At 36.6% G+C, this 25,130-nt stretch overlaps 1 protein-coding gene across 2 annotated transcripts in view; it reads left to right on the top strand.

Moving 5' to 3' along the window:
• pax7a (paired box 7a) overlaps window positions 1-25,130 on the top strand; it is a 68,002-nt gene continuing 42,872 nt past the window's right edge. The window contains exons 1-5 of one of the 2 annotated variants that reach the window (XM_055184164.2): window positions 1-838; window positions 1,389-1,898; window positions 2,917-3,152; window positions 3,308-3,452; window positions 3,717-3,845. In XM_055184164.2, coding sequence (XP_055040139.1) covers window positions 1,814-1,898; window positions 2,917-3,152; window positions 3,308-3,452; window positions 3,717-3,845 — 595 coding nt within the window. In that variant the 5' untranslated portion in view covers window positions 1-838; window positions 1,389-1,813. Of the gene's footprint in view, window positions 839-1,204; window positions 1,899-2,916; window positions 3,153-3,307; window positions 3,453-3,716; window positions 3,846-25,130 lie in introns of those variants that run through there. The other variant, XM_055184165.2, reaches the window with a different exon arrangement.

The following is a 25,130-nucleotide window of genomic DNA, read 5'->3' as shown; positions in this document are numbered from 1 at the left end:
AATTTTAATAACATTGTGTTTTAATAAATATGCAAATATGTACCTTCCTTTAATTTAATCTTTATCGTTTGTTTTATTGATAATTATTAATATAATGCACCTTATCAATAAGGGGGCTTTCTGTGGTCTCTGGCATGCAGCTCTCCAGACTGTGCCAGTGATGGCCAGAGCTCCGCTGGCGGGCAGCAGGTCCTTTCCTACCGGCGCATCTGCATGTGAAATCGCCATTTCACCCCGCCACACTCCCTAATTGTTGTAAAAATTATTTGTGAAATTGCTTTCCACCAGGAGTGTTCGCCACGGCAATTTCCACACAATCTTAGCGCGCGGCGGTCCCACAGAGATGAACACGCGCACAACAGCCATTCAACTTAAAGAATTTGGAGGATTTTTATGTGCGGCAATAAAACCCACAGAAACCTCACAGTAATAAAAAGTGAAGCTACCTGAACTCTTTAAAATAAACGATCCAAATTAACCCAAAAGCTTTTACAGGACAATCTTTTTAAATGATTTTATTATAAAAGCTTCTTGATAGGATTCTTTGTTCAAGTTATGAATAACCATTTAAAACATTTTAAGAATGTAAATGTTACACCAGATTTTACTCTGTGGCTGAACGTTTATCAGATGAATGATTATTATTAACAATATAAAGAAAACTTTGCATTTTTAGTCTATCACTTCTATTGATGGAACTGATAAATTATTTCAAACTCTTCAGCCCAGACCTCTGTGTAATTATTTTTTATTATCAGGTCATCATACAGAAGCCACCGACGTCCTACAAATCCCCCAGACCTTATGTTTATGACTCTGTGCTGAAATATTTGTGCTGGTGTGTTGTGTGATATTTACTCTCATTAGAACTGCATTAGAAACACATTTTGCTCTGTAGTTGTATCCCCATGAATTTATTATAATATTCATAATCACATAATCAATGCAATAATATGAAATAGTGCATTAATTCGATGGGATAGACTGAAAGGTCGAGATAAAAAAATCCTTATTTATATTCGCACAGATTTAAAATGAATGTTATGTTAAAATTAATTTAGAATCGAACGAATGTTAAATTTTTAGTACGTCTTTATTTTTTATTTTTTGTCAAATATGTAGGCTAATAGAAAATAGAATATATTAAAATAAATATTTTTAATAAAATGTATATGAAATAAGTAAATAATTAGATAAATAAAATTAAAATAGTAAATAGAGAGAGAGAGAGAGAGAGAGAGAGAGAGAGAGAATTTAGATTGACGTTTTAGTTCAAATGAGAAATGAATGAACTCCTTGTAACATTTCCTGTGTTGACTTAGAGAGAAAGTGGGAGGGCATTGAATGTCTGTGTGTTTTCCTCAATGTTCTTCCCGATTGGACGATAGGTCTTGGGCTTTACCCCTTCTCTCCACGATGAATAAAAGACTGCTGAAGAGCCTATCGTCACCCTCGCTTTCTCCTCCCAGTATGTGCGCCAAAGTTGGCCACTTCAACAACTCCCAGACAGCAAGCAGATGCTGTAATCACAACTAGCACCACAATATTTACTTACAATTGCTTTATAGATTCATACTGTGCATTGCTCATCCTACTTTTGTTTTCACACAAAGTGCTGTTGAGCGACAAAATCTGACTTTTTTCAATAGACACTGTGTCCACTGGAGTGTTTGGATTTGTTCCTTTTTTATTGCATGTTTTAAAAGATTGGACAGTTAACAGTTTACACAGCCTGAAAAGCACTGGACGTCTCCGTGTGACTGATTTCTTTCATTTAAGAGCCAGAGTTTGAATTGATTTTGGAGTAGTTGGCATGGCTACTTTACCAGGTACAGTTCCTCGAATGATGCGCCCGGCACCAGGCCAGAACTACCCAAGAACCGGATTCCCATTAGAAGGTATGAAAACTTAACAACCTTTTTATGTTATCTTTAAATCTGTATTTAAAATCGTTATTTTTAAAAGCTTTTAAGGTCTTGCATGAGTAATGCAAACAAATGTCAACGACTTTTGCGCATTGGCATTTGATGATTACCAAAATAGTAATTTTCTGCAACGAATTTTTAGTATCATTATTTTATCATTGATATCAAATGACATGATGCATCTCACATGCTTGTGTAAAAGTTTAAGTGTAGACATGTTATTTGCATGCGGTCCTCTTGCAAGTCTTTTCCACCTCAAGCAAACTCGTGCTTAAGAGCAGTTTGAAGAAAGCGCACCAACCTGCACGAATCTTGCAATCTGTGGGATTTACTGAAGTATCTCGCAGCAGTGAAGGGAAATAAAACACAGCTCAAGGCATCACACCAATATTTGTGTTGCATGACTGGGAATAATCGAGGTTTAAAGTGGCACATCTTTAGTGCCTCTTGTATGACAATCAGTGTCCTCAAGTGCTGTCTTCAGTCGTAACACGGACAGCCTGCTGATCTATAGAATGAATCTTTCAGGAGGAGATTTACCATTAATTCTTCAGCCTTTAAATAAACATGAGACCCTCGGCATGAATAGTTTCATAAGTGTTTGTAGGCTATTTACATATCACGTGGTAAATTATATTATCTGATATGATAAGTGCGATATGATATGGTTAATCAGGACGACAGCATGTAGATGTTTTTGTGATAAATCCTGCACAGAGCCCGGAGGACTTACTATCCAAATGTACCCCTGAAAACTGACATGAATGACAAAAGAATAATCTTCATGTGAAATATGTTTTATGTGAGATTTTTTGGCAACGATTTACATTTTGTATTATTTAAAGTTACAAATAAATAACAATGCGTAATTGCAAGGTGTTGCGCAAATACTTTTTTAAGCAAATTTGGTTTTCAAAATGTTTTTCCATACAGAGTGTGACATTTCTCTTACTGGATTGTTATTGATATTTTCTGAACTTTTTCTGGACAGTGTCCACGCCTCTGGGTCAAGGTCGAGTGAATCAGCTCGGTGGAGTTTTCATTAACGGAAGGCCGCTGCCAAATCATATTCGACACAAAATTGTGGAAATGGCCCATCACGGCATCCGACCGTGCGTGATCTCAAGACAACTGCGAGTTTCACACGGCTGCGTGTCCAAAATCCTCTGTCGGTACCAGGAGACCGGATCCATTCGTCCTGGAGCTATAGGTGGTAGTAAACCCAGGGTAAGTCCATGAATTCAGGTGCGCACTGCACACTTTCGTAGAATCATTTTAGTGTTACAAATGTTTACAAACAAGTATAGTTTACAAACCATAATTAAAATGGTCTTCTCTCCCCAAATTATTTTTCCCTCCCCAAATTTTGGTCGGCATTAAAGCAAGTTGCAACACCTGACGTTGAAAAAAGGATTGAGGAGTATAAACGCGAAAATCCAGGGATGTTCAGCTGGGAAATCCGGGACAAATTGCTAAAAGACGGTGTGTGTGATAGAGGCACGGTTCCTTCAGGTGAGGCCTCCTCCGGTAAGCACAATTTTCTTTTTATTTAGATACAGGAAGTCACTTTGTTACTTTGCGTAATTCATTTAAATAGAGAAAATCATTTTGCATGTACAGTTCAGCACTTTGCACACAGAACAAAACGAAATTTTGATTTCTAAATGGTTAAAATTACACAATTACATTGAATATTGGTGTGATATAATTTATTATTATATGTATATGTATGTTTATCATATTTCAGTTATTGTGATTTTTTTAATGAGGTAATATTATCTCTCTTTATAGTTAGTTCCATTAGTCGGGTTTTGAGAGCTCGTTTTGGCAAGAGAGACGACGATGATGACTGTGATAAAAAAGATGAAGATGGAGAGAAGAAAACCAAGCACAGCATCGATGGGATTCTCGGGGATAAAGGTCAGATTGCTTTTTTATTTCTCACTATGAGCTATAAAATGCCACACAATGTGGTGCGTAAAAGTTTAAGATTCTTACAGTCTCGTGGACGTTGCTTTCTGAGATGAGTTGACAGGCCAGTTTATGATGGACTGGTGTTGTAATTGGTGCTGTTGTCCCAATTGCTATTTTATTAGTCATTTGAAAGAGACAGATGCTGCAGTCCTTCATTTTCGCCAGGGGGAATCTGTGCGCCCCTTTGGAAATGGCACAAATAGCTCTCATTATTCATGCTGCTAGCTGCTCAGTACTTACTCAATTATTTATGTGAGCCCTGACGTCAGGTATTTAGCCTGGTAAATTAATTTGTGTGGCACATTCCAGTCCCCGCTCGTTTTAACGACCCCCTAAACGACAACTGACAGTTTGACCCGTCTGAGAATCAATGTCAGTTTAAGCAGCTACATTGTGCGAGACATGTTAACCCTGGAGAGGTGATTTCTATTGGCAAAATTATAGATTTATTCGATGTATTATTATTATTATTATTATTTATTTATTTTAATATTTCCTTATATTATATTAGTAATTTATTATTATTATTTGTTTTATATGAATTTAATACTTATATTTTCGATATTTGTACATCATTTCAATCTTATATTGAATTTTAATCTATATATTTATTTTTGTGAATTTCTTTGGATCACATACAACGACGTTTTTATGCATTAGAAATATTTGAATTTTAAATAAATTTCACGTGGTTTTATATCGCTTTTTAAATACTATTTAAAAATAAAATATACTTATTATAATTTAATTGTAATATTAAACATGTAGTCTTTTATTCACATTTTAAATATTAAAACAATTGGCAATACTTTTATAAATGCTTATATATTTATATGTTTATTTCATTTTGGATTTAAACGGGTCACAGAAAGCAGCTAAATTTAAACAGATTTTTGCCTTTTTTTCGTGGCCATGAACGAGCTGGTTTTAAGCCTTTGTAACCTTCAAACTGAGATACAAAGGAATAAAGCTCAGGAGCGGGACAGCCAAAAGAGTAACTGGACCGGTGACCCCCATTCAAAGCACTCAGAAAGAGGGGGAAAACTTTCTTTTAAGGCTAAAGAAAACAAGAAAGGAAGATAAATTATTCAGTGCACCCTGCTGATAGATAGTGTTGTAATAGGAATGAGCGTTTACAATTGTAAACTAAATATTTCATGGTGCAAAACGGCGTCTTTTGCAGTTTTAGTTGTGCGTAACTGCGTTGTCGGTTTGAGACTACAACAATGTAAAATGATTTTTTTATTTTGTATAAATCCTAGTATCATACGAATTGAGTTGCTTTAAATAATAACATGAAATGGTGATATTTTGAAATAGAATTTTAAAACTACTGTAATTATTGAAGGCGCATTATCGATCCTAATTTTTATAGTATTTTTATTTCTATTTTCCAAACTCTATTTACCTAAATAACAGCAAAAAAGGCTACACATTTCCTTATATGAATTTACACACATTCCAAACATGATGTTTATTAGTTAAAAATGCGTAAAAAGGTGCAAACGCTGTCGATGTCTACTTGTTGTTTTACGACAGAAGCAGATGTGTGTGGTTGTTGTTAATTTGTTGGATTCTGGTGAATGCGTCACAACTGCTAATTATTCCAGAAATCTGTCATTTACAGTCTCTCGTTTTCGGCGAAACACTAAATTTACTGTTAAATTCGTTGGAGGGATTCTTTAAGTTTACCATCCGGATAACATTTAATAATGTTAAGACTTATTAGAGCAGCCGCTGTGCTGAATGGGCGTCTGTGTTGCTGTGGAGTGTAGCTCGCAGGCATCCGTAAGAAACACATTTATCCTCAAACAGCGCTCGCGCGCCGGGGTTGCGAGCACTGCGCAGTAATGTAGAAGAGGCTTTAAGCCCCGATTAAACTGAGCCCCTTTTTATTTCTTTTCACTTTCATCTCTAAACGGCTCACAGTAACTCGCCCAGGGCGTAAATTTAAGAGATTTGAAGTATATTTTATGTTGGATTTATTATTTACTTATTTATCTGGCATGTTTTTTAAATGCGTAATTTCTATGACCTTCTTAAAAGCATAGGTTTAACATTTCAGAAAACAAACACACCACATATGCTAGATATTGCCTGTGCCGCACACTGTGCAGAACAGCATGTGCCAACCTAAATATCCTTAACTATGACTTCCAGATTTGGTTTAGTGGCTAATACAATAACAATAATGTTGTGCACCTGCCATCCTCGTTACGGAAATAAAAAATATGATGAGCGACAGCAGAGTTAGCACAAACCTGCCAAACTTAATTAGTCTTTAATGGGTTATAGCCGCGCGCCTGACAGCTCACCTGGTGCTCTTTTTGTCTGGGGGCGCATCAGTTAAACGTGTCCACGCGTCCATTTGTGAGAGTGGATGCAGACACTTCAGCAAATCTGTGGATTACCTGAGATTTTCAGTCTAATCAAACAAAGTTCAGGCAAGGGTTTAGGAGTGTTGTTATGGGATAATAGTGGTGATAACCTGAATAAAAACAGTTGTGGGTGTTTCGCAGTGTGATGCTGCGCGTTCGGTTACACTACAGTTAGGTGGGCCATATTAAAGTCCACTTCTCAGTAGCTATATTTAGAACACAATAAAGATAAATTGAATAAAAAGAAATCAGATCAGTTTTTAGTAACTTTGAATAATGCGCATTTGCCAATACCTGGACGCGCGCAAGCAGTCAATTATTTTCTCTTTTCCTCTCGTATTTATATGAAAATCAAGCAAATAGATTCGAGTCTAAACCCTCACTGGAAGAGACGCACAGGGAGACATTTTGAACAAATCCATCTGGAATATAATATGTTACAGGGCGAGAGAGAGAGAGAAAGAGAGAGAGAGAGAGGGGGGAGATTAAGTGAAAGTAAGGGAAAGTTATTTAGCTATTAATATTTTTTTTCTCCTCGGGCGTCGAGAGTCACTCCATCTGCACTTTCTTGCAGCTATTTTGGCTGTGCTGAAATTGTGGGAGACCCAAATGTTGGGCAGAGATAACATAACCATCAGAGTGTGGACCGTCATTGCATTAAACACGGATTAACCTCTTCTCTCCCGTCACCCTGTCTCAAGCTCCACAATCTGACTGGAGAGGGATTTTCTTTGGTGTATGGACTTCAGGGTTTAATGCGTAGATGATGAATACCGCAGAGTGACAATACATTTTATAAAATATATTTAAAATTACATATTTATAAATATTTATACAATTATGTAGAACAAATCAGTGTATAGTATAAACGACAGAATTCTTTGTTGAGAGATAATAAGTTGAACAGATATAAGCTCATAATAACATTACACTGCATCTACTGATTATGGACGCTTGCGTCCACTTCGACCTCATTATTAAAATCCCAATAATGGCACTTCTAATTCCTGGAACCAATCAAATTTACCGAACCAGATGCAATTGACCAGATTTGGATTCAAGCATTTGTTATGGTGCAAAGAGGCATATACAGTAGGCTATATGTTTCCAAACTCCCTTAATGTTTAAGTACATTGATTGTAATTTTTTTATTAAGATAATTTTTTATCTTACGTTACGCATCAGATTTAAAGCAGAAAAGATGAAATTTTATTGTATTTTAATATTTCAATAGCTGTAGGTCTGGTTTAGTACCTATAAAGGCATCACAAACTACAGCATAACATCAGTTTAACATCAGACTGTGACCTTTAGGCCGAACCTGATTGTTTTAGAAGTACTTGGAATAAATATTACTTGAATGAAGTCGAATTGAGTAGCTTATCTTTAATCCTTAAAAGCCTTTACTTGATTTTACTATGATTGTAGTACAAACCAAGTTCACAATTTCTTCTCAACGAGGTGTCTTGACTGTTTATTATGGGTCATCTGGGATACATTGTAAATCTTTGCACAGATATTATGGAAATATATTTTTTTCTGTTCTGTCTTTACTTCCCAACTGTTAAAGGGAAATCTAGAGTGCACATGGAGAACTGGAGACTTTTACGCACATTAAAGCTATTTCATTATCTGCACATGTTAATAACTAAAGAGGATTTAATTCTGAAACCCAGATGTAATACACGAATAACACATAATATATGCGTGCTATTTCTGCATAGATATTTGCATGGGTCTTTATGCGTAATTCCCTCTCCACGCGTACACTTCTAATGGATATTGCCCTGTGTATTTTGTGCGTTCCTATCTGGTTAATGTTTGTAATATGCGACTTAAATACACAATTGATTATGACATGTAAATTGTCATTTCCGTTTTAACCATTGATATGTGAGGGCGGTTCACACTTGACACACACAAGCTGTGATGCGGATGAGCTCTGGCCTTATTAAACTGTGTGTGGGTTTTGGGAGGAGGTCTGAAAATGCATGCACATGTCATGCAATTGTATATTATTTTGTTGTGGTTGAGCAACGTAAAAAATAAAACCTGATAATTTTCTTTGTTTTACACATTTTACACTATTTCTTATTGTTTTAGAAATTTAATGCAGTCATATTTATGGATAATATACATTTTCTTCCCACAAAGTATTTCGTTGCATAACCAGAGGGCAAATTTTTACTGATTAAATATATTATATACGTCTTTATTATACAATGTAAACAGACATGCAGCTTTTTAAACGATATGTCATTGAAAGGCAACCAAGCGTTTATTCTTGCGCACCTGTTGTGTCGCTGCTATTAAAATTAAATGTTTGTTAAATTATTTAGTAGGCCTATATGATTATTGTACGGCATTATATGTTTGTTTAGTTTTGTACATTATATTTTTTTTATTTGCGGTCTGTTTTCCTTTTCTCTACATGTTTCATTGCGCTGCGCATTTGTTTGAATAACGTCAGTACCTATTACGCGCTGTTTTGCAGTTCAGTCGTGTGGATTTAACTCATGTTTTAGTGTTTCTTTCAGTCGGTACTTCACAGATCCGTTCAAGTGGCTTTTAAAGAACAATTGAGAATCCCGGGATGCGGTAAAATGGCAGTGACCGGTAACTTCTTTCACACTTGGGCAGGTCATCTCGCTTCAGTAACCACAGCATATAGAGTTCACATCCACCCCTGAGAAAGCAACAAGTGCTATACGCTAAATTTATTTAATTTAACCTCTGAACCTGAAATCGCGTTAATAGACGCGTCAGCAGTTATTTGTAAGACAAATTGTAATTATAGATAATCGTTAGGTTTGATGCACCACCTACAACTAAAACAAACACATTTACAACAAAAATAAAAATAACTGAATATAAAAGTAAAATAACTATTTCTTAATGATATATAATTAATTATACCAACATAACAACAAATATAAAATAATATAGTAATAAAGACAATAATAATAATCATAATATTTATGAGTACTATAAAATGATTATCATTAATTATTATTATTTCCTTTTTATTATTATTTTTTATAGACCTAGTTTTAAATATATATTTTTCTTGTTTGTTAGTCAGTAATATGTAACAGTGGTTATTTTTGTGTTTGACTTAAACTTGACACAGATTTTGCACACAGAAATATATGCGTAAACTTGTCAAATCTAATTAGGGCATTAAAACGCATTAACGCATCCTTGAGAAACAGACACACAATACAAAACATAATAAGATTTACTCACATATTAATGTTGTTGTATCGAAGGCAGTACAGTTTTGTAAATATTTAGCAAGTTTGTAAATGTTTTGGAGTCCCTTGAGACCCCATAGGCGAGAAGGAAAACCTCGACTGTGGCGTTCCGTTGTAATTGGGGGTGAAATTCATTAGAAAAGACATCCTTTAAAAACCTTTAAGTTTTCCACACATTTTAAAAGGTATGAGACTGGATTAATGGCTTATAGCCAATACTGAAAATTATTGCGTCTTTAAAATTGGTCCTGCCTGTCTAACGGGTGTCACACGAAAAATGAACAAATAAATACAGATTCATCAAGCGTAATATGTTTAAAGTGTATATAGTACCTCAATTTATAGAAATGGGCAATGTCTCATCCATCATTTGGTTTCTTATGTAATAGAATAAGCTTAAATATTGAAAATGATTTATTTTTTTCTATTCGAAATGAATACTTTTTGTGCCTTAAGAACATATTTGCATTCTCACTTTTGTGTGCTTGTCAATACATGTTTTTGTTTCTTGAATAAGATATGCTGATGGTTGGATCATCCTCACTTTTGAAAAGAGGAGAAATCAATGTCGTCTTTCCCTGTATGGAAAACATTTTGTTCCTTTAATTGAATTCTGCCTTTTTCTTCTTGTGTTGGGCGTAAGAGTCCTCTGAAGTCTTACAGCTCTCTGTCTCTGTCTCTCTCTCTCTCGCTCTCTTCCCTCTATTGTCAGAGCAACTGCTCCTAAAAAGGAAATAAAGAAAGAAAAGAGCAAGAGAAAAAAGGTCTCTGTTATTTTCTGTCTTCGGATTCAGTCCACGGCCTATTCAGACCAGTTGATGAACTCCTTCAAAAAGTTTATTAAGGCTACGAAAACAATGCGGACTAAAGCCTTTGGGCTCGCGGGCAGACAGTTTATAAACTAGCAGCCATTGTGCCTGAAAGGCAGATGCGTGAATACTATTGAATGGAGGCCTCAAAGTGACACGATGGAGCTGGACAGCAGCTTGTTTAGTAAGGAGCGCTTGTGGAGGGGATGGACTCGGTGTTGTCTGCATTAATGTACATCTGTAGAGACTGGGGGATGAATCTCCACTCGAACACACACCGATAGATTCAGTACTTGTCCCTTTAGCACTTCATGCTGTGCTAACTTTATTTCAGTTGAGTTTGCAAAGCTGCAGAGTTGTCTGTCTCGTGGAAAATGCATGCTTCCCATCCTGGTTTGTGAATTAAAAAGACCTCACTCTTCTCCTCACTTCTCTCCTCTTTTTTTCTCTCCTCTTCATTTCTCTTCTGCATTGCTCTGCGATGCCCTGGCAGGTGTCAGCATTAGCAACACAATTGGCTCTGAGAGTCTCACCCCAGCGAGACTGTTAACTTTAACTGCGTGAGATGCCATGAAAAGAGGACCATGAAGAGGTTTTGAAGGGGAGGAGGGAGATTATGCTTTGAGACAGCTATTAGTGGGGATGAAGCTTTTCTAAACAAACAACGAAGAAGAAAAGAGACGCCCAAGAAAAGATCAATAATGTGTTAGTTTTCTATACTGAGCCCCGATGGCTCTTAAGTACCTATTTTTCGTCTTTGTTATTATATTTTCTTTCTTTTTAGCAATGTTTTTCTTGATATTGTAAGTATTGGCGATTTAATTTAGTCTCAAATCATAGAAGCCGTATTTCGATGCACTGTAAAAAAGTAATACGTAAATCTAACTTATAAAAATTGAGGCAAGTGGGTGCATTGGATGTTTTAAGTTGAGTCAACTTGCAGCCTTTTTTTAAGTATTGTAAACACTGTAATATTACTTAATACAAACGCAACAAAATTAAGTTGAGTTAAGTAAGAGTTCTAGTATTAATCTATTTAGTTTAATTTACTTTTCTTGGTACAGGTAACTTTTTTATGGTTTGTTGTAGTTTTCATAAAAAAATTTAGACGTCATCTTTCTGTGAGATGAGGGCACAAATTGTTTATTCAATCAACGCGCCCACCCAGTTTGGTTTTGGGCAGCTGTAAAGTGCAACATACTTCAGTATGTAGTCTATGCACAAGAACCAGTCTTCTGAACAATGGTAACTACAAAACTCAAAGATGAAACAGAAACTTCTAAATCTCAAAGATAAATGAACATTAAACACTAAAAAGTCTTTCTTTTTAGTTAAAAACACATAAAATAGCGTTTAAATGTAAATTTCACTGTCCAAATGCAGTCCCATGCAAAGCATGCTGGGAACTAAGAGTCTACTGCCTAGTTAGCTATGTTTACTAAAAATTATTAAGTTAATTTCCTTCTTACAAATTTAAGTGGATTATACATGATAAAATGAGGCTGAAAGTGTTCATTTAGAATTACTTAAATTATTCAACTTTTTATGTTATTTGAACTCAAATTTTGATTAAAAAACAATAATTAAATATTTTTATTACAGTTTACTCGTTTTATTTTTGTTAAATCTACTAAGGTACAGAAACACTTTTTTACAGTGTGATTTGAGCGCTTGTTGCATGCTTATTTATGAGGCTTGTATGGTAATTTCAGATCAAATGGCGTGCTTTTACTGGAAGAGAAGTTGCTCAGATCATGCAAGTCTTAAAACTCTTTATAGGAGAAATCAAATGAGATACAAATAAGATAACATGCAGTAAAAGCACAGAGCCATACAATTTTGGAAAAAACTGTTTTAGGGTCATCTGATCATTTGGGAAATGTCTGACTTCTTTTTGCAAGCATTTTTGCAAAACATAGCCCATTTGGAGACATTAAAATTTATTCTGAAATGTGAGATGATCAGGAGAAACATTTGAGAAGCTGGAGGATGTAAGCTAAGGTCTCTGTTTGTTTACTATTGCTAAAGAAACAACTGAGATATTAAACTGATCTCTTTGTAATTTTTATTCCTTGGGTGTATTGATCTTATTGCAATGACCTTTTTAAAGACGTAATTTTTCATTTTTATAACATTGAAATGGATGAATTCTGCTTCAAATGTTATCAGAAGTGATGTGAAGGTTCTCCTCTTTCTAATGAAAAACATCTAAAGGCAGATGGAGATAATGGATAGGTTGACACCGGGGTTGCTGTAAGTGCTTCTCTTGACAAGAAAAACAAGTTTTCCAAATGTCATTTATTTGTCTTTCTATCAGTCTCTGATAGATCCTGACCCTGTGTTTGGAGAAGATGAAAGTGCTCAGTATTCGTCAGTAGATCTCATGGGCTTTGGCTCAGTGATGTTATTAAAGCAAAGGCAATTTTGGTTGAATTGGTTGGTTTAGACTCAGGATAGCACTCAGGAAAGTAAAAGTGTCTCTTGTTTTCTTTTGTTGCCATGTGAAGTACGTCTTCCCAAGTGAAGATTTTGATTGAATTGTCTTTGGACAAATAAAGCTAAATTTGTTACAGCTCTCTGTGGATGATGCATTGAAGACTGAGATTTAACTATATGACAATAGAGTTACAATACAATCATAAAACCCCATTCTCGTTGGTCTTTGCTTTTTTATAGGGGTGAAAGAAGTAACATTGTTTCATTGTTTTGTGATTTGGCTCTTTGTTTCTTCAATCATCATGATTAATTTATCTAAACTTTGTCTGTGTTTATTGAAAGTTCATTGTTGGTCTGATTTAAAAGCATGACTTTACATCAGACTAGCCATTGTTTGTAAGGTTTTCTAATATAGTATTTACATTTTTAAATAGCACACTGTAAAGAAATATGCAGCATTTTTGTCAAATCAAAATACATATTTTTGTTTCTTTAACTTAAAAAAATTATTTCAAATTGATTTTATAAGTTATGCACTGTAAAACCTAAAAGTTAACTCAACTCAAACCATTTAAGTAAACCGGTTGCATTAGTTTTAAAACACATACATTTGAGTACTGTGAACTTAAACAAATTGAGTCATATGCAGTTATGCACTTATATTTAAGTTCACACTACTTAAATATAAGTGCATAATTGCACACGGCTCAAGTTCACGGTACTTGAATTTATGTGTTTTAAAACTTAAATGGCCTAATGCAGCCGGTTTGCTTGGATGGTTTGAGTTGGGTTAACTGTTAGGTTTTACAGTGTGTCAACTTTTCACAAGGCAAAACTTAAAATAGTAAGTTGAATTGCCTTGCAGAACCAAGTTGTGGATAAATTAACAAATTCCCAGCAAGCAATAGCCATCATTTCATCATAGTTAACTAGACCCGGTATAGTCCGGCTATACAGTAAGTAACCCACTTTTAACCAAAATAAAATTTAATTTGGTTACATGTTGTTTTTGCCAAATAATACAGTATGCGAGATATGTGATGTATGTCATGTATTTTTGGGCTTTGGTTAGACGTCTATTAAATTTTCACTTACAGCCCAAATTTTGCCTTTTTTTAGCCTAGACGTCTGGGCTAGGCTATTAAATTTTTTAAAAATATAAAATATCTTGCTGGGTTCATATTGAAGTTATATTTTTAATTATTGAAGTGACCAATTTACAAAAGCACATCTGGAGCATCTTGACTTTTTTCGCATGTGTCAAAATCTGATAATGTTATAAACAGACCAGCATGTTTAAAGACATTTTGTCTGTTGTTGTGCTTTGTTTTTATTGGATCTATGATATCATATTTCTATATTAATTTTTAACCACCGCTTAAGAAAACCACTTTAGTACATGTTTTATGTTTTCTCCTGATATATCAGAAGGAAGTCATTTAAAATGCATGTTGTGTTTTGTAGACAAAAAATAGATATGTAGACATATTAAAGGTCGTGTTTATTTGTGACAATGTCTGTGAGATCCAGGCTAAAGTCTCATAATCTAATTTCAATTTTTGACAATGCCTTTACTCAGTATTAAAGATATTAATGTTATACACAGAATGTACATTTACATTATGTAGCATGAATTTATGTAGAAAACAGTAAATTACTTTTGCTGGGTTTTCACAGGCAGATTTATGTTAAAAAACTGACAGAAATGTTCAAAGAAAGATTTTTGAAATCAGTCTTGGTTATCAAAGTTTTTTTGACAGTTAAGCACAAACGGCCCGTTACGCCAGTCATGTTAGAAAGTACAGCATGCATTCTCCCTAATTTTATTACAATAGCGAAATGGCGCACATAATGTGCAACACTAATTACGTTTAGAGGCCTTCGCCCAGTCTGAGAGTCTGATGAATTACAGCCGCTCACACCATGCTCGAGTGCTTTAAAATCACCATTAGCCCATGCTACTTATGGCCATAACATCGCCCATTTTCTGCTTTTGATGTGCTTTGCAAATGGAATCTTCATTATTGCCATTTAACGTGTTGCCGCTCGTTTTTTAAGGCTGCTCGAAAAGACAATAAACATGTTCGTAGAGTGTTACGAATCAGAAATTAGTTTCTTCTTTCCACCAAGTTAAAGAACACGCAGGTGTTGACCGGTGAGTTTACAGAAGCAGCGAATGGTAGAGAGCAAACTTCAAACGAAACAGGCAAGACTTCCATTTTAACTAATGGGTTTATTTAGCCCTTCCCAGTTGGTTCCTCCCTGGGGCGACAGGCACACTCATTTTAAATGCCCTTACGGTCCAAAGGCACATTATAGAGCGCTGATCTCTGAATTGAACATCAGCTGCTAGGGATGCACACCAGTCTAAACTGGAAATAATGTTTTAAAGGTTTTTTGTGTCTCTTTACAAATGTGGTTGGATTTGCCTTAATACCAAATTCTGCAGGCAAAAGTAAATGATTTCAGTATGATTAAAAAAATTCTTACAAAAAGTCCCATTACTTTTTTTTGAGTAAAATTAACATTAAATGATCTGAGCTTTGCTGTTTGTCAACAATGGTCATTATAATTTTTGTCTTTAAGTATAGTGAGTTAAAAAGTACTGCACTGGCATTGGATTTTTTTCTGTACTGTATAACTTTTTAATGAAAAAAAAATGTTGTGTACAATGAATCCAAGGGCTCAATAGTACATTCTTTCAAATAAACTTTTTGTTCTTGCTATATATAAACAGGTGCAAAGTTCAGATATTAGTATTTGATGTCCTGTGGTCTTTGTAGGTCTTCTGTACTCTTGTCATGGGCTCTTACAGTTTTACTTTTCTCTTAACTTCATTACTTAACTGTGACCTTAATTAGCAGTGACCAAACCCCAGGGATTAATTCCCATTCTGGCAAAACGGGATAAAAGGGAAAGTGGTGTAGAAAAGTCCTGCTCTCTCTGAACTGTAGCAGTAGGGTGACGGAAAAAAAAAAACGTCTCAAGGAGGCGTCTTCTATTTCTTATTTTACTCGTTTCCTGTGGAGAAGGGAATTCAAAAGGATTTGCCCCAAAGTGCATGATGTGTGTGCTATAATAAATAACCTTGTAACCCCTAGAAATGATAAATTGAATAGAATTTATGATGCAAACTGCTAATCTACCATGCACACCGAGACAACTTTTGTAGGATTGATTCTTTGGAATTAAATCACATATACAGCGTGGTCTTTAAAGTATGAGAAAGCGATTAAAAAGGTATTTTCTATTTAACCAAAATAATTAAAATCAGATTTAATTTAAGAACAAAACCCCACAGAGATTGTAAGGCTCGAGGAAGAAAATTGGTTTTATTTTAAGCATCTGTTTATTATTTATTACTGGTAGTTTCTCTGCAATGTAAAACTCTTTGCTGTCTTAAATTATTTTTGTTAAAACAGTAAGAGATGAGTTGCTGCAACTTGACTTTTTTCAACTATATATTATATTCATCTCTAGTCAAGATAAATAATAGTAAGTATAAATACCTTAAATCTAAGTTTATTCAACAAAAAAATTAAGGCAGCAAAGACTTTTACAGTGTGTGTCTTATATGAATGATCAAAACCTAATCCTAAAAAGTTTAGGATTGTAAAAAATGTAATAAAAGTACTGTCAAATAATGATTATGATCAGATTATTTCAGTCTTATCTCATGCACTGTCTCATGCACCAATGGTCCAATTCACGATTTTACATTTTCTTTGGTGTGTACGTGTGTATTAGTACATGTTAAGGATATGCAAAAGGTACAAACCCCAAAGTAAACAATGACGGGAGTTATCGTATCCAACATAAATCTCTTTTCTTGGACTACTACAAACACACGGATTGTAGGCAACAGTTTACTTCCTGGGATTGGTGATGTATTCAACACCGGCATTATCATAATTCCTCCAGCTTCGGACTCACAGCCTGTAAGTTAATTCCTGTTAGCAACCGAATCTTTCAAACATGGTTAGGAGCGTCACATATCCGGCTGACATCAAAGGTTTTCAGGCCAATCACAACGTACAGATTAGCTGGCCAATCAGGGACACAGAGATTATATAAAATAATATGTATTTTAACCATAAACCACGCAAACACATTGTATTATACCATATACACAAAATAACGTTGTTTAAGCAACGTAATAGGTGCTCTTTAAAAAAAACTTGATTTTGCAAGTCAGTTCAACCTAATATTTTTAATTATGACTTAAAGTTGACATAACTTATAAAAACAAGTTGAAATTAACTTTTTATTTGTTAAGTTAAAGTAACATAAAAATATATGTTGATTTGACAAAAATGCTGCATTTTTTTTACAGTGTGGGAATTCATACGTATATTTTAAGAGTTGGCTAATTTGTATGAATTCATATGAAGCAATTATAATAAACAATAAAGAAACCCCACCCCTAACTAGGGCAGCACGATGTACTGAAAATTTATTGTGATATCAGTATACGCGACATCCATATCTAAGAGAGTTGCGATAACGTAAAACTTATTTTACGTGTCTATCATTTGTGTGTTGCGTGCTTAGATTGTCCAAATTAGACCAATCAGAAGGGGCCTTACTAAATACACGTCAAGTAAGTCTTATACTGTTATACTATTGGCTAGATCGCGGGTGCAAAGGTGAACATAGCGGTTTGAAGCAGAGAGTGGAAAATAAATATGGCAGGAGTTGAGACAAGCGAGGAAACAACAGCGTCTAAAAAGAACGATATGTCTGAAATTGTTTTTTTTTAGCCTGAATTAGATGTCAGAATATATAATACAGTATGATAATTACATATCTAAATGATAAAAAAATAGCTAAAAAATAGTATTTCTCTAGAGAAACAATATACCGCATGAAATAGCTGTATCGCAACATTAAACCGTAGAATCGCATATCGCATATTTTCTCAATATCATGCAGCCCTACCCCTAACCCCAACATCACAGGGGCAAAAGCAAATCGTACAAAAACGTATGAATGTAGTCTTATGAATTAAAGGGGCCATGGCACAAGACTTTTTTAAGATGTCAAATAAATCTTTGGTGTCCCCAGAGCACATATGTGAAGTTTTAGCTCAAAATACCACATTAATAATGTATTATAGCATGTCAAAATGTGCTGTTTTGGGTGTGTCCTTTAAAATGCAAATGAGCTGATGAAATTCAAACACTGATCACAATGATGGTGGTTTGTTGCAATTTAAACTCAATTGTGCTTTTCTCTGCACTAAATGGCAGTGCTGGAGTTGGATAGTGCAGATTAAGGGGCGGTATTATTATAATAAGAGATCCTTATGACATCATAAAGAGAGCCAAATGTCATGTGCTTGTTTACCAAAACTAAATTAATGGGTTGATCTTTTTCAAATTTTCTAGGTTGATAGAAGCACTGGGGACCCAATCATAGCACTTAAACATGGAAAAAGTCAGATTTTCATGCCATGGCCCCTTTAATACCAATTAGCCACCTCGAAAAATATGTACAAATTGCCATATTTTAGGATTGTGTTGTATTCTTTACTATTTGAAATCTTTTAATTCGTTATTTTGACCATTTAGATCATCCCAGAATAACACGGATAATCTGGTTTCACTCAAAGTACCAAATCTGAAGACATTCGGTTATGCTAATGTTACGAATAGTAATTGCATTTTCACTTTTGTGGCGTCAAGCTTTTGCACGTCATATATTTGTATGTATACATATAAAATCCCACCCTTCAAGCCCTTCACGCTCTCATATTTCGGCACGCCTGTCCCCTGGCGCTGGAGCACAGGGAGTCAATATGTCAGTATTTATCGATACCCCACCGGTCTTCGCGGGGTTGTCAGGCCTCTATTCAACCTCTAATGGCCCCCTGAGGTTCAGCGTCTATGCAGGCTGAAAGCGAGAAGAGGCCCGGAGCCCGGCCTGTTGTTGGATGTTAGGCGTGTGTTCCTATGGCCGCCCTGCGCCTTCACCCGTATGAAAAGAGCTATAAAAGACCAACGCCTTAGCTGCTGCTTCTGCCCCTCTCTTAAAGCGCTCTGAAAGAGAAAAAGGTCTAATTGTTTATTGTGGGAGCCAAAGATTATAGATCCTCCCCTCCTTTTGCTCTTTTTCCTTTCGTCTATTTTGTTCAGGCTCGTCTTTCTCCGCGCCGCTCTCATCGTTTATAAAGGATGTGATTTTTATCCCGAATCTCGTGAAAGGAACTAGAGAAGAATGTTTGTGTCAGACAGTGGCAGTAAGACACTTTGACTCTCTGGAAACAATCGACAACTAACGCTAAAATGAGAAATGTTGTCTCACATTTTGTGCATTGCCTGTTTTGTTTTCTTGGAAAAAGTCAAGAAGAACTTGGTTTCACATAGACAACATTGAGAATTAATGTAATCGTACATATCTGAGTTTCAGAAGAGATACAAAATGCATTAAATACAAATCTGCCAAATGCATAAAGGCCCGGGTATACTTTTTTCCGCGTCCGCCTCGCGCGCGCATGCGTCCGCGCAGCTTTCCGAGTATAGTCCCCGCGGCTACACGCGGATGGCCGCGTTCGACACTATACGCAATACAAATGATTTCTTATTCAAATTATTAGTCTAACAGGCTGTCAGGGCAGCATTGATTTGGAGACATTTACAGTACATTAAAACATTAGGAAAGGTGAAGAAAAGTAACTGATCCACCATTGCAAACACAGTTTAGAACAAACAAGACAACAAAGAACAGAAATCAAAAAAACAAGCTCCACAGCTTATTGTATTGTATTGTAAATATTTTCACGCGCATGCGCTGTCGTACGTGGACTGTACGCGCACTGTCCGCGCGGTCTCAAATGACGTCATGCTGACGGCGGGCATACGCGGACGTCCCTAGTATACTTTCGGCTTAAATGTAAAAAGGTGTATGCTTATATCAACCTGATCTCGCAAAGTTTCGTGGGATGCTCATTTTTCTGTGGCATTCTCACGGATCTCCGCATTTTTCCATGGCCATGCTACGGACTTTTTTTGTGGCATTCTCACGGATTGGTTACTCAACTGCTTTTTCCTATTTTCAAACCATTTTTGCTTCGGTTTAGGGTTAGATTTGGTGTTTGCGTTGTCACTTTAACTATTGGTTTATACTATTTTTTCTGATTTATTCTTTTATATTTTATCTATTTTCTAAAGAATTGTCGCCTGGTGTTGTGGTTGGAGTTGGATTTTGTGTAAGGATGTCATTTCATGTAAATCTAACCCTTAACCGAAGCAAAAATGGTAAGAAAATAGGACAAAACAGTTGAGTAACCAATCCGTGAGAATGCCACGGAAAAAGACAGTCCGTAGCAGTGCCACGGAAAAATGCGAAGATCCGTGAGAATGCCACGGAAAAATTAGCAAAAAATTCTGTGACTATCCCACGGAAATTCGCTGGCTTAGATACAAGTCTTATTGTGACTACAACTGTATGCTTTTTGTCTATCCTAAAATCTTTTGAGAGAATCAAAGTTGCTATTTAAATGATATTTTCCTGAGCTATGAAAGAGGAACCTTTAGGCAATGAAATGTTGCTATGGGTGTCCTCTTGTCTTATTGTCACCATACAATCTTGCATCATGGGATATATTATACAGATAAGGATTTGTTAATCCAAACCTTGTCACGGGCATCTTTTACATTTTGTTGTTTGAACATTTCGTCAGATCGGCTCAACCCTGTGGGGTGGATGATTGAAGAAGCACGGAGACCAACCTCCGTCTCCAACAATGCAAATTTTCCTGATCTTGCTGCAAACCTCACGCTCTCTCCGTAGGCACCAGAATCAAAGGTTCGGTCGCAAACAGACCCGGGCAAACAGGAGTTTTATATGCAGGCCGTGAGCCAGAAAGATTGCGGAGAGAGGCAGATGCATGTCAGAGATATCAGATCAGATCGAGAGGAGAAACTACGGCGTTATAATTCACTCCATCCCTGTGAGTGACAAAAAGTAAAATTGCTCCAGCGACACCGACAAAGGCACGTAATAAATAAACATGTAAACAAAACGTTGCAGGAACGCTGTTATTTTCGTCTTGTGGGAACGTGTGGGGGATAGTAAGAAAGATACGTTGTCAGTTATGCTCAACCGGTGTCATGTGCGGCTCGGAGGCTGGTCCTATTGAATGCCTGTAAAATAGCAAGCGTAAGACTTGATTGTAATTATGCTGGAACTAATATGCTTTTCAAAATGAGCCATTATGAGCTAATGCCGCACCGCAAAAAGCTCTGCCTGTTTTTGTGCCTCTGTCTTGGGTAGTTTGCAAGGTACAGCTGATATTGAGGCCATTGGTTACGGTTTAAAAAAAAACGGCTGCATAGAATTTTAGCGTAATGTTGAGCTAATACTGATATAAAGGCAATCTGAGCAGAAGAGACTGGAGATTCCTCTGCCTCCCTCTCTTCGTGTCATGGAGGCTTTTTATTATCCTCCATCCCTGACTAATTCCTCGGATTCTGATGATGTCAAAGCAGCACTTTGAAACGTGCTTTTCGATTGTGTTTCTTATAAGGATCTTTGACATCCTTTTAGGCTCTTTGATTTGATAATGATCATCGAACTATATTTGCAGAGGAGCTGCGCAAATCACCTTCGATGCTATTGGCTGATATAATTAAAGGTGTAAAGATAGATCTGTGATGTACACGTGGACAAAGAGAGATGGAATTTCAAACGAGGCCTGAGTATGTATTTGGTACTGAAGGTATTACCGTTTTAATTTTACGTCTACCATATGTCTGAAAGTGTGGAAATGCTATAACATTTTGTTAATGTTTCTTCTTTTGAATCTTATTAGGACTTATTAGGAAGTTTATTAAAGGTATAGCAGAAGTTTTTTCCGAATTTTAGAAAAGAACCGCCCTCTCCACTTTAAAAAAAATGCAATTGTGCAACACGACTATTAAACGTGTGCACGAGAAAGCATGCACAAGCCTAGTTCTTCTCATGCACGCTCTGTTTACAAGTTGCTGTCGGCATGGCTCATACATTGAGATGCGCGGTTCGTGACTTGTGCCAGGGCTAGCATCGCTAGTCATATCTAACATCAACTTTTACTAGCAGTGACTTTAAATGGATTTCTCCAAATAGCATCCCAAACTTTACCTGTCGAGAAGGACCTGGGAAGCCCAACTCGTGCTTTCTTAAGAGGTCTTTCTCTTCTTGTCATACAATTCGTAGACACTTTTTCCTCAGACATTTTGGAAAAAAACACAGTGAGAACGCGTGCTTCAAGAATGGCTGAAACCGTAGCTCACCACCACACATATACACCTGAAAGTGCGCATGTGCAGAAGCGAACCAATGGGGACGAGCACGTACGACGGCCTTATGTAAACATATCACCAGAATGATTGACAACTAGGATAACCAATGGTCTTGATGATCCACCTGGAAAAAGAAAATCCTCCGCTATACCTTATAAAGGGACATTCCACTATTTAAAAAAAATCATTTTCCAGCTCCCCTAGAGTTAAACAGTTGATTTTTAGCGTTTTGGAATCCATTCAGCTGATCTCCGGGTCTGGCGCTAGCAATTTTAGCATAGCTTAGCACAATCCATTGAATCTGATTAGACCATTAGCATCGTGCTAAACAATAACAGAAGAGTTTGGATATTTTTCCTATTTAAAACTTGACTCTTCTGTAGTTACATCGTGTACCAAGACCGACGGAAAATTTAAAGTTGTGATTTTCTAGGCAGATATGGCTAGGAACTATACTCTCATTCTGGCGTAATAATCAAGGACTTTGCTGCTGTAACATTGCTGCACCAGGTGTAGTGATATTACGCACTGCCCGAAAATAGTCCCCTGCCATTAAAAGTAACCTACGGGACTATTTTCGGCTGCTGCGTAAAATCATTGCGCATCCTGCAGCCATGTTACGGCAGCAAAGTCTTTGATTATTACGCCAGAATGAGAGTATAGTTCCTAACCATATCTGCCTAGAAAATCGCAACTGTTAATTTTGTGTTGGACTTAGTACACAATGTAACTACAGAAGAGTCAAGTTTTAAATAGAAAAAATATCCAAACTCTTTGATTATTTTTAGCGCAATGCTAATGGTCTAATCGGATTCAATAGATTGTGCTGGGCTATGCTGGAAGTGCTAGCGCCAGACCCGGAGATCAGCTGAAAACGGTTCCAAAACGTAAAGATCTAATGTTAGATAAAACGGTAAAAATCTAACTCTAGGGGAGCTGGAAAATGAGTATACTTTAAAAAAAAGTGGAATGTCCATTTAAGATCGCATTACTGCAAGTTTCTTCCTAAAAAGTGTAAATACCAATTCACCATAAAAAGTGAAAGTTGGATCTACTTAAACAAATTACTTCAATTGGTAACACAAAAATTCCGTTTTTTCAACTTAAAATTTTCGCTTAAAGCGTTGAGTTTGGCTGGGTTTATATGTCAATTTTCTCCAAAATTAAAGGTTTCAAATGTTTACTGTATGTTTGCTTAACTTGAGATTTTAAATGGCCAATACTGGATTTTAATGATTCATCTAAGACACAGAGAAGCTACCTGTAATGACAAAACAATCTTATGGCAATGCATCCGTATTTTACGAGGTGGCTGATTCGTATTAATTCGTACTACCAAATTTGTGCGTTTTTGTACAATTTGCTTTCGGCCCGACAATGGGTTTAGGGTCGGGGTTAGGGGTGGTGATTCATTATAGTTTATTTTATACCAATCATATGTGTTCTTACAATTCCCTTTGTACGAATTAGCCAACTCGTAAAAAAGGTACAAATTCCCGTGAGATCAGACGATTGAACAGACGATTAAAATAAAACCAGTTTATCTTCCTCTAGCCCTCCGAAGCTCAGCTTCGGGTTTGTTTTTAAATGAAATCTGATCTTAATTCTTCAGATTCATTTAGTATGCACCTGATACGTTACATACTGGCTGAAAGTCAACATTTGGTTCATATTGGCCCCTGAAGGAAAACATTTTCAGCCTTTAGCGCAGAATGAATGGCACATAATGAGACTTTAATTGCCTGATAAGTGAGCCGAGGACTTTATCAACATCCCCAGAACCCTCAAATAGAATTACAGCTCTTTTATTGTGCGCTGGATTAGACGCCATGTACCTTATTGTTTCAAAACAGGGAAGAGTTCTTGTGAATTGACCTCACATTTGCTTAGACTTAATTGCATTTGAGGTGCAAATGAAGTGTTTTGTTTCGTCCCCCGGTAATTGCGTCCCTGGAATTTTAAACAAGAAAGCGGATCCAGGTATACATTTGCAGAAGAACGATACAAGGACACTTAAACTGGTGGTTTACAGATAGCAGTGTCTTATACTTGCAAGACATGACACGTTGCGTAACCCATATAGACCCATTTGAGACTCCTGTTCCCCTGTTAGAGGCCATTATCCTGATCATTGCATCTTTCTGGGACAGAGACACAGGCCTGCATCATGAACCGGTCTATCTCTGCCTGCATCTGTTTCATTATCATAATCCTTTTCTGTTGTTAGAGGCCTGTTGACCTTCAGCAGGATGGCCGGGCCGCAGCGCAACAGCACAGCAACCAGAGTTTTGTTGTTTAAGACTTGCTGATGTATTACGTGTGTTTTATGGAAATATTTCAAGTCGTGTGGTGGGATTTGACACGGTTACAGTATATTTATGGTTAAACGTGAAAAGCCTTTGATGCGTCATGTCGGACGTAAAACGGTGTCAAAAGTAAACAAAGGCAATGTAGTTTAGGCTACGCTAACAGAATCTTGCCTCATGATTCATGTGGCAGAACTGTGCGATGAAACACAAATCACAGCGGCACGTCTTTCCCTCCCCCTCAGGACGCCGAGGTGACTTTGGAAAGTGATCCACGGACCGCTGTGCCCGTCTCAAGTGTTGTCATGGTGCGTTAGCGACAAATCGTTCCGGCGCATCCTCATGAAAACCAACAAAAGGATATCCAGGATATGTACATATTCAACTTTGTATATTCAAGGGTTTTTTGTGTGCGTTGGAGTGTCGACCGTCGTCAAAAAAATCAATCTTTATTAAAAGGGGAAAGACGGAGGAATTGATTTAATGAATGCGGCCGCATGTCCTGCGGTCGCATGTAATCCATCGAGAATCATTGAGCCTGAGCTCGGGGAGACAAAAAGACATTCTGTGAAGACTGCTCGAGTGGTCTGTAATGATAGTCTCCATATAATCCCATAATTCCTTGTTTAATTAAACTTCAGAGCCGGTCTGCAGTTCGGCAACTGAATCGGTTGCTGTGCCGAAGGGGGTTGTGGTTCTTCATTGTTGAATACTCGTGGATGCGCAGGGATGCGAGTACATACTCGCGCGCTCGTACACATACTAAT

This window comes from Misgurnus anguillicaudatus, chromosome 14 (genome assembly GCF_027580225.2).
Source record: "Misgurnus anguillicaudatus chromosome 14, ASM2758022v2, whole genome shotgun sequence".
NCBI classification, from domain to species: Eukaryota; Metazoa; Chordata; class Actinopteri; order Cypriniformes; family Cobitidae; genus Misgurnus; species Misgurnus anguillicaudatus.
The sequence above is the reverse complement of the archived record's forward strand: the minus strand, read 5'-3'. Positions and strand labels throughout refer to the sequence as shown.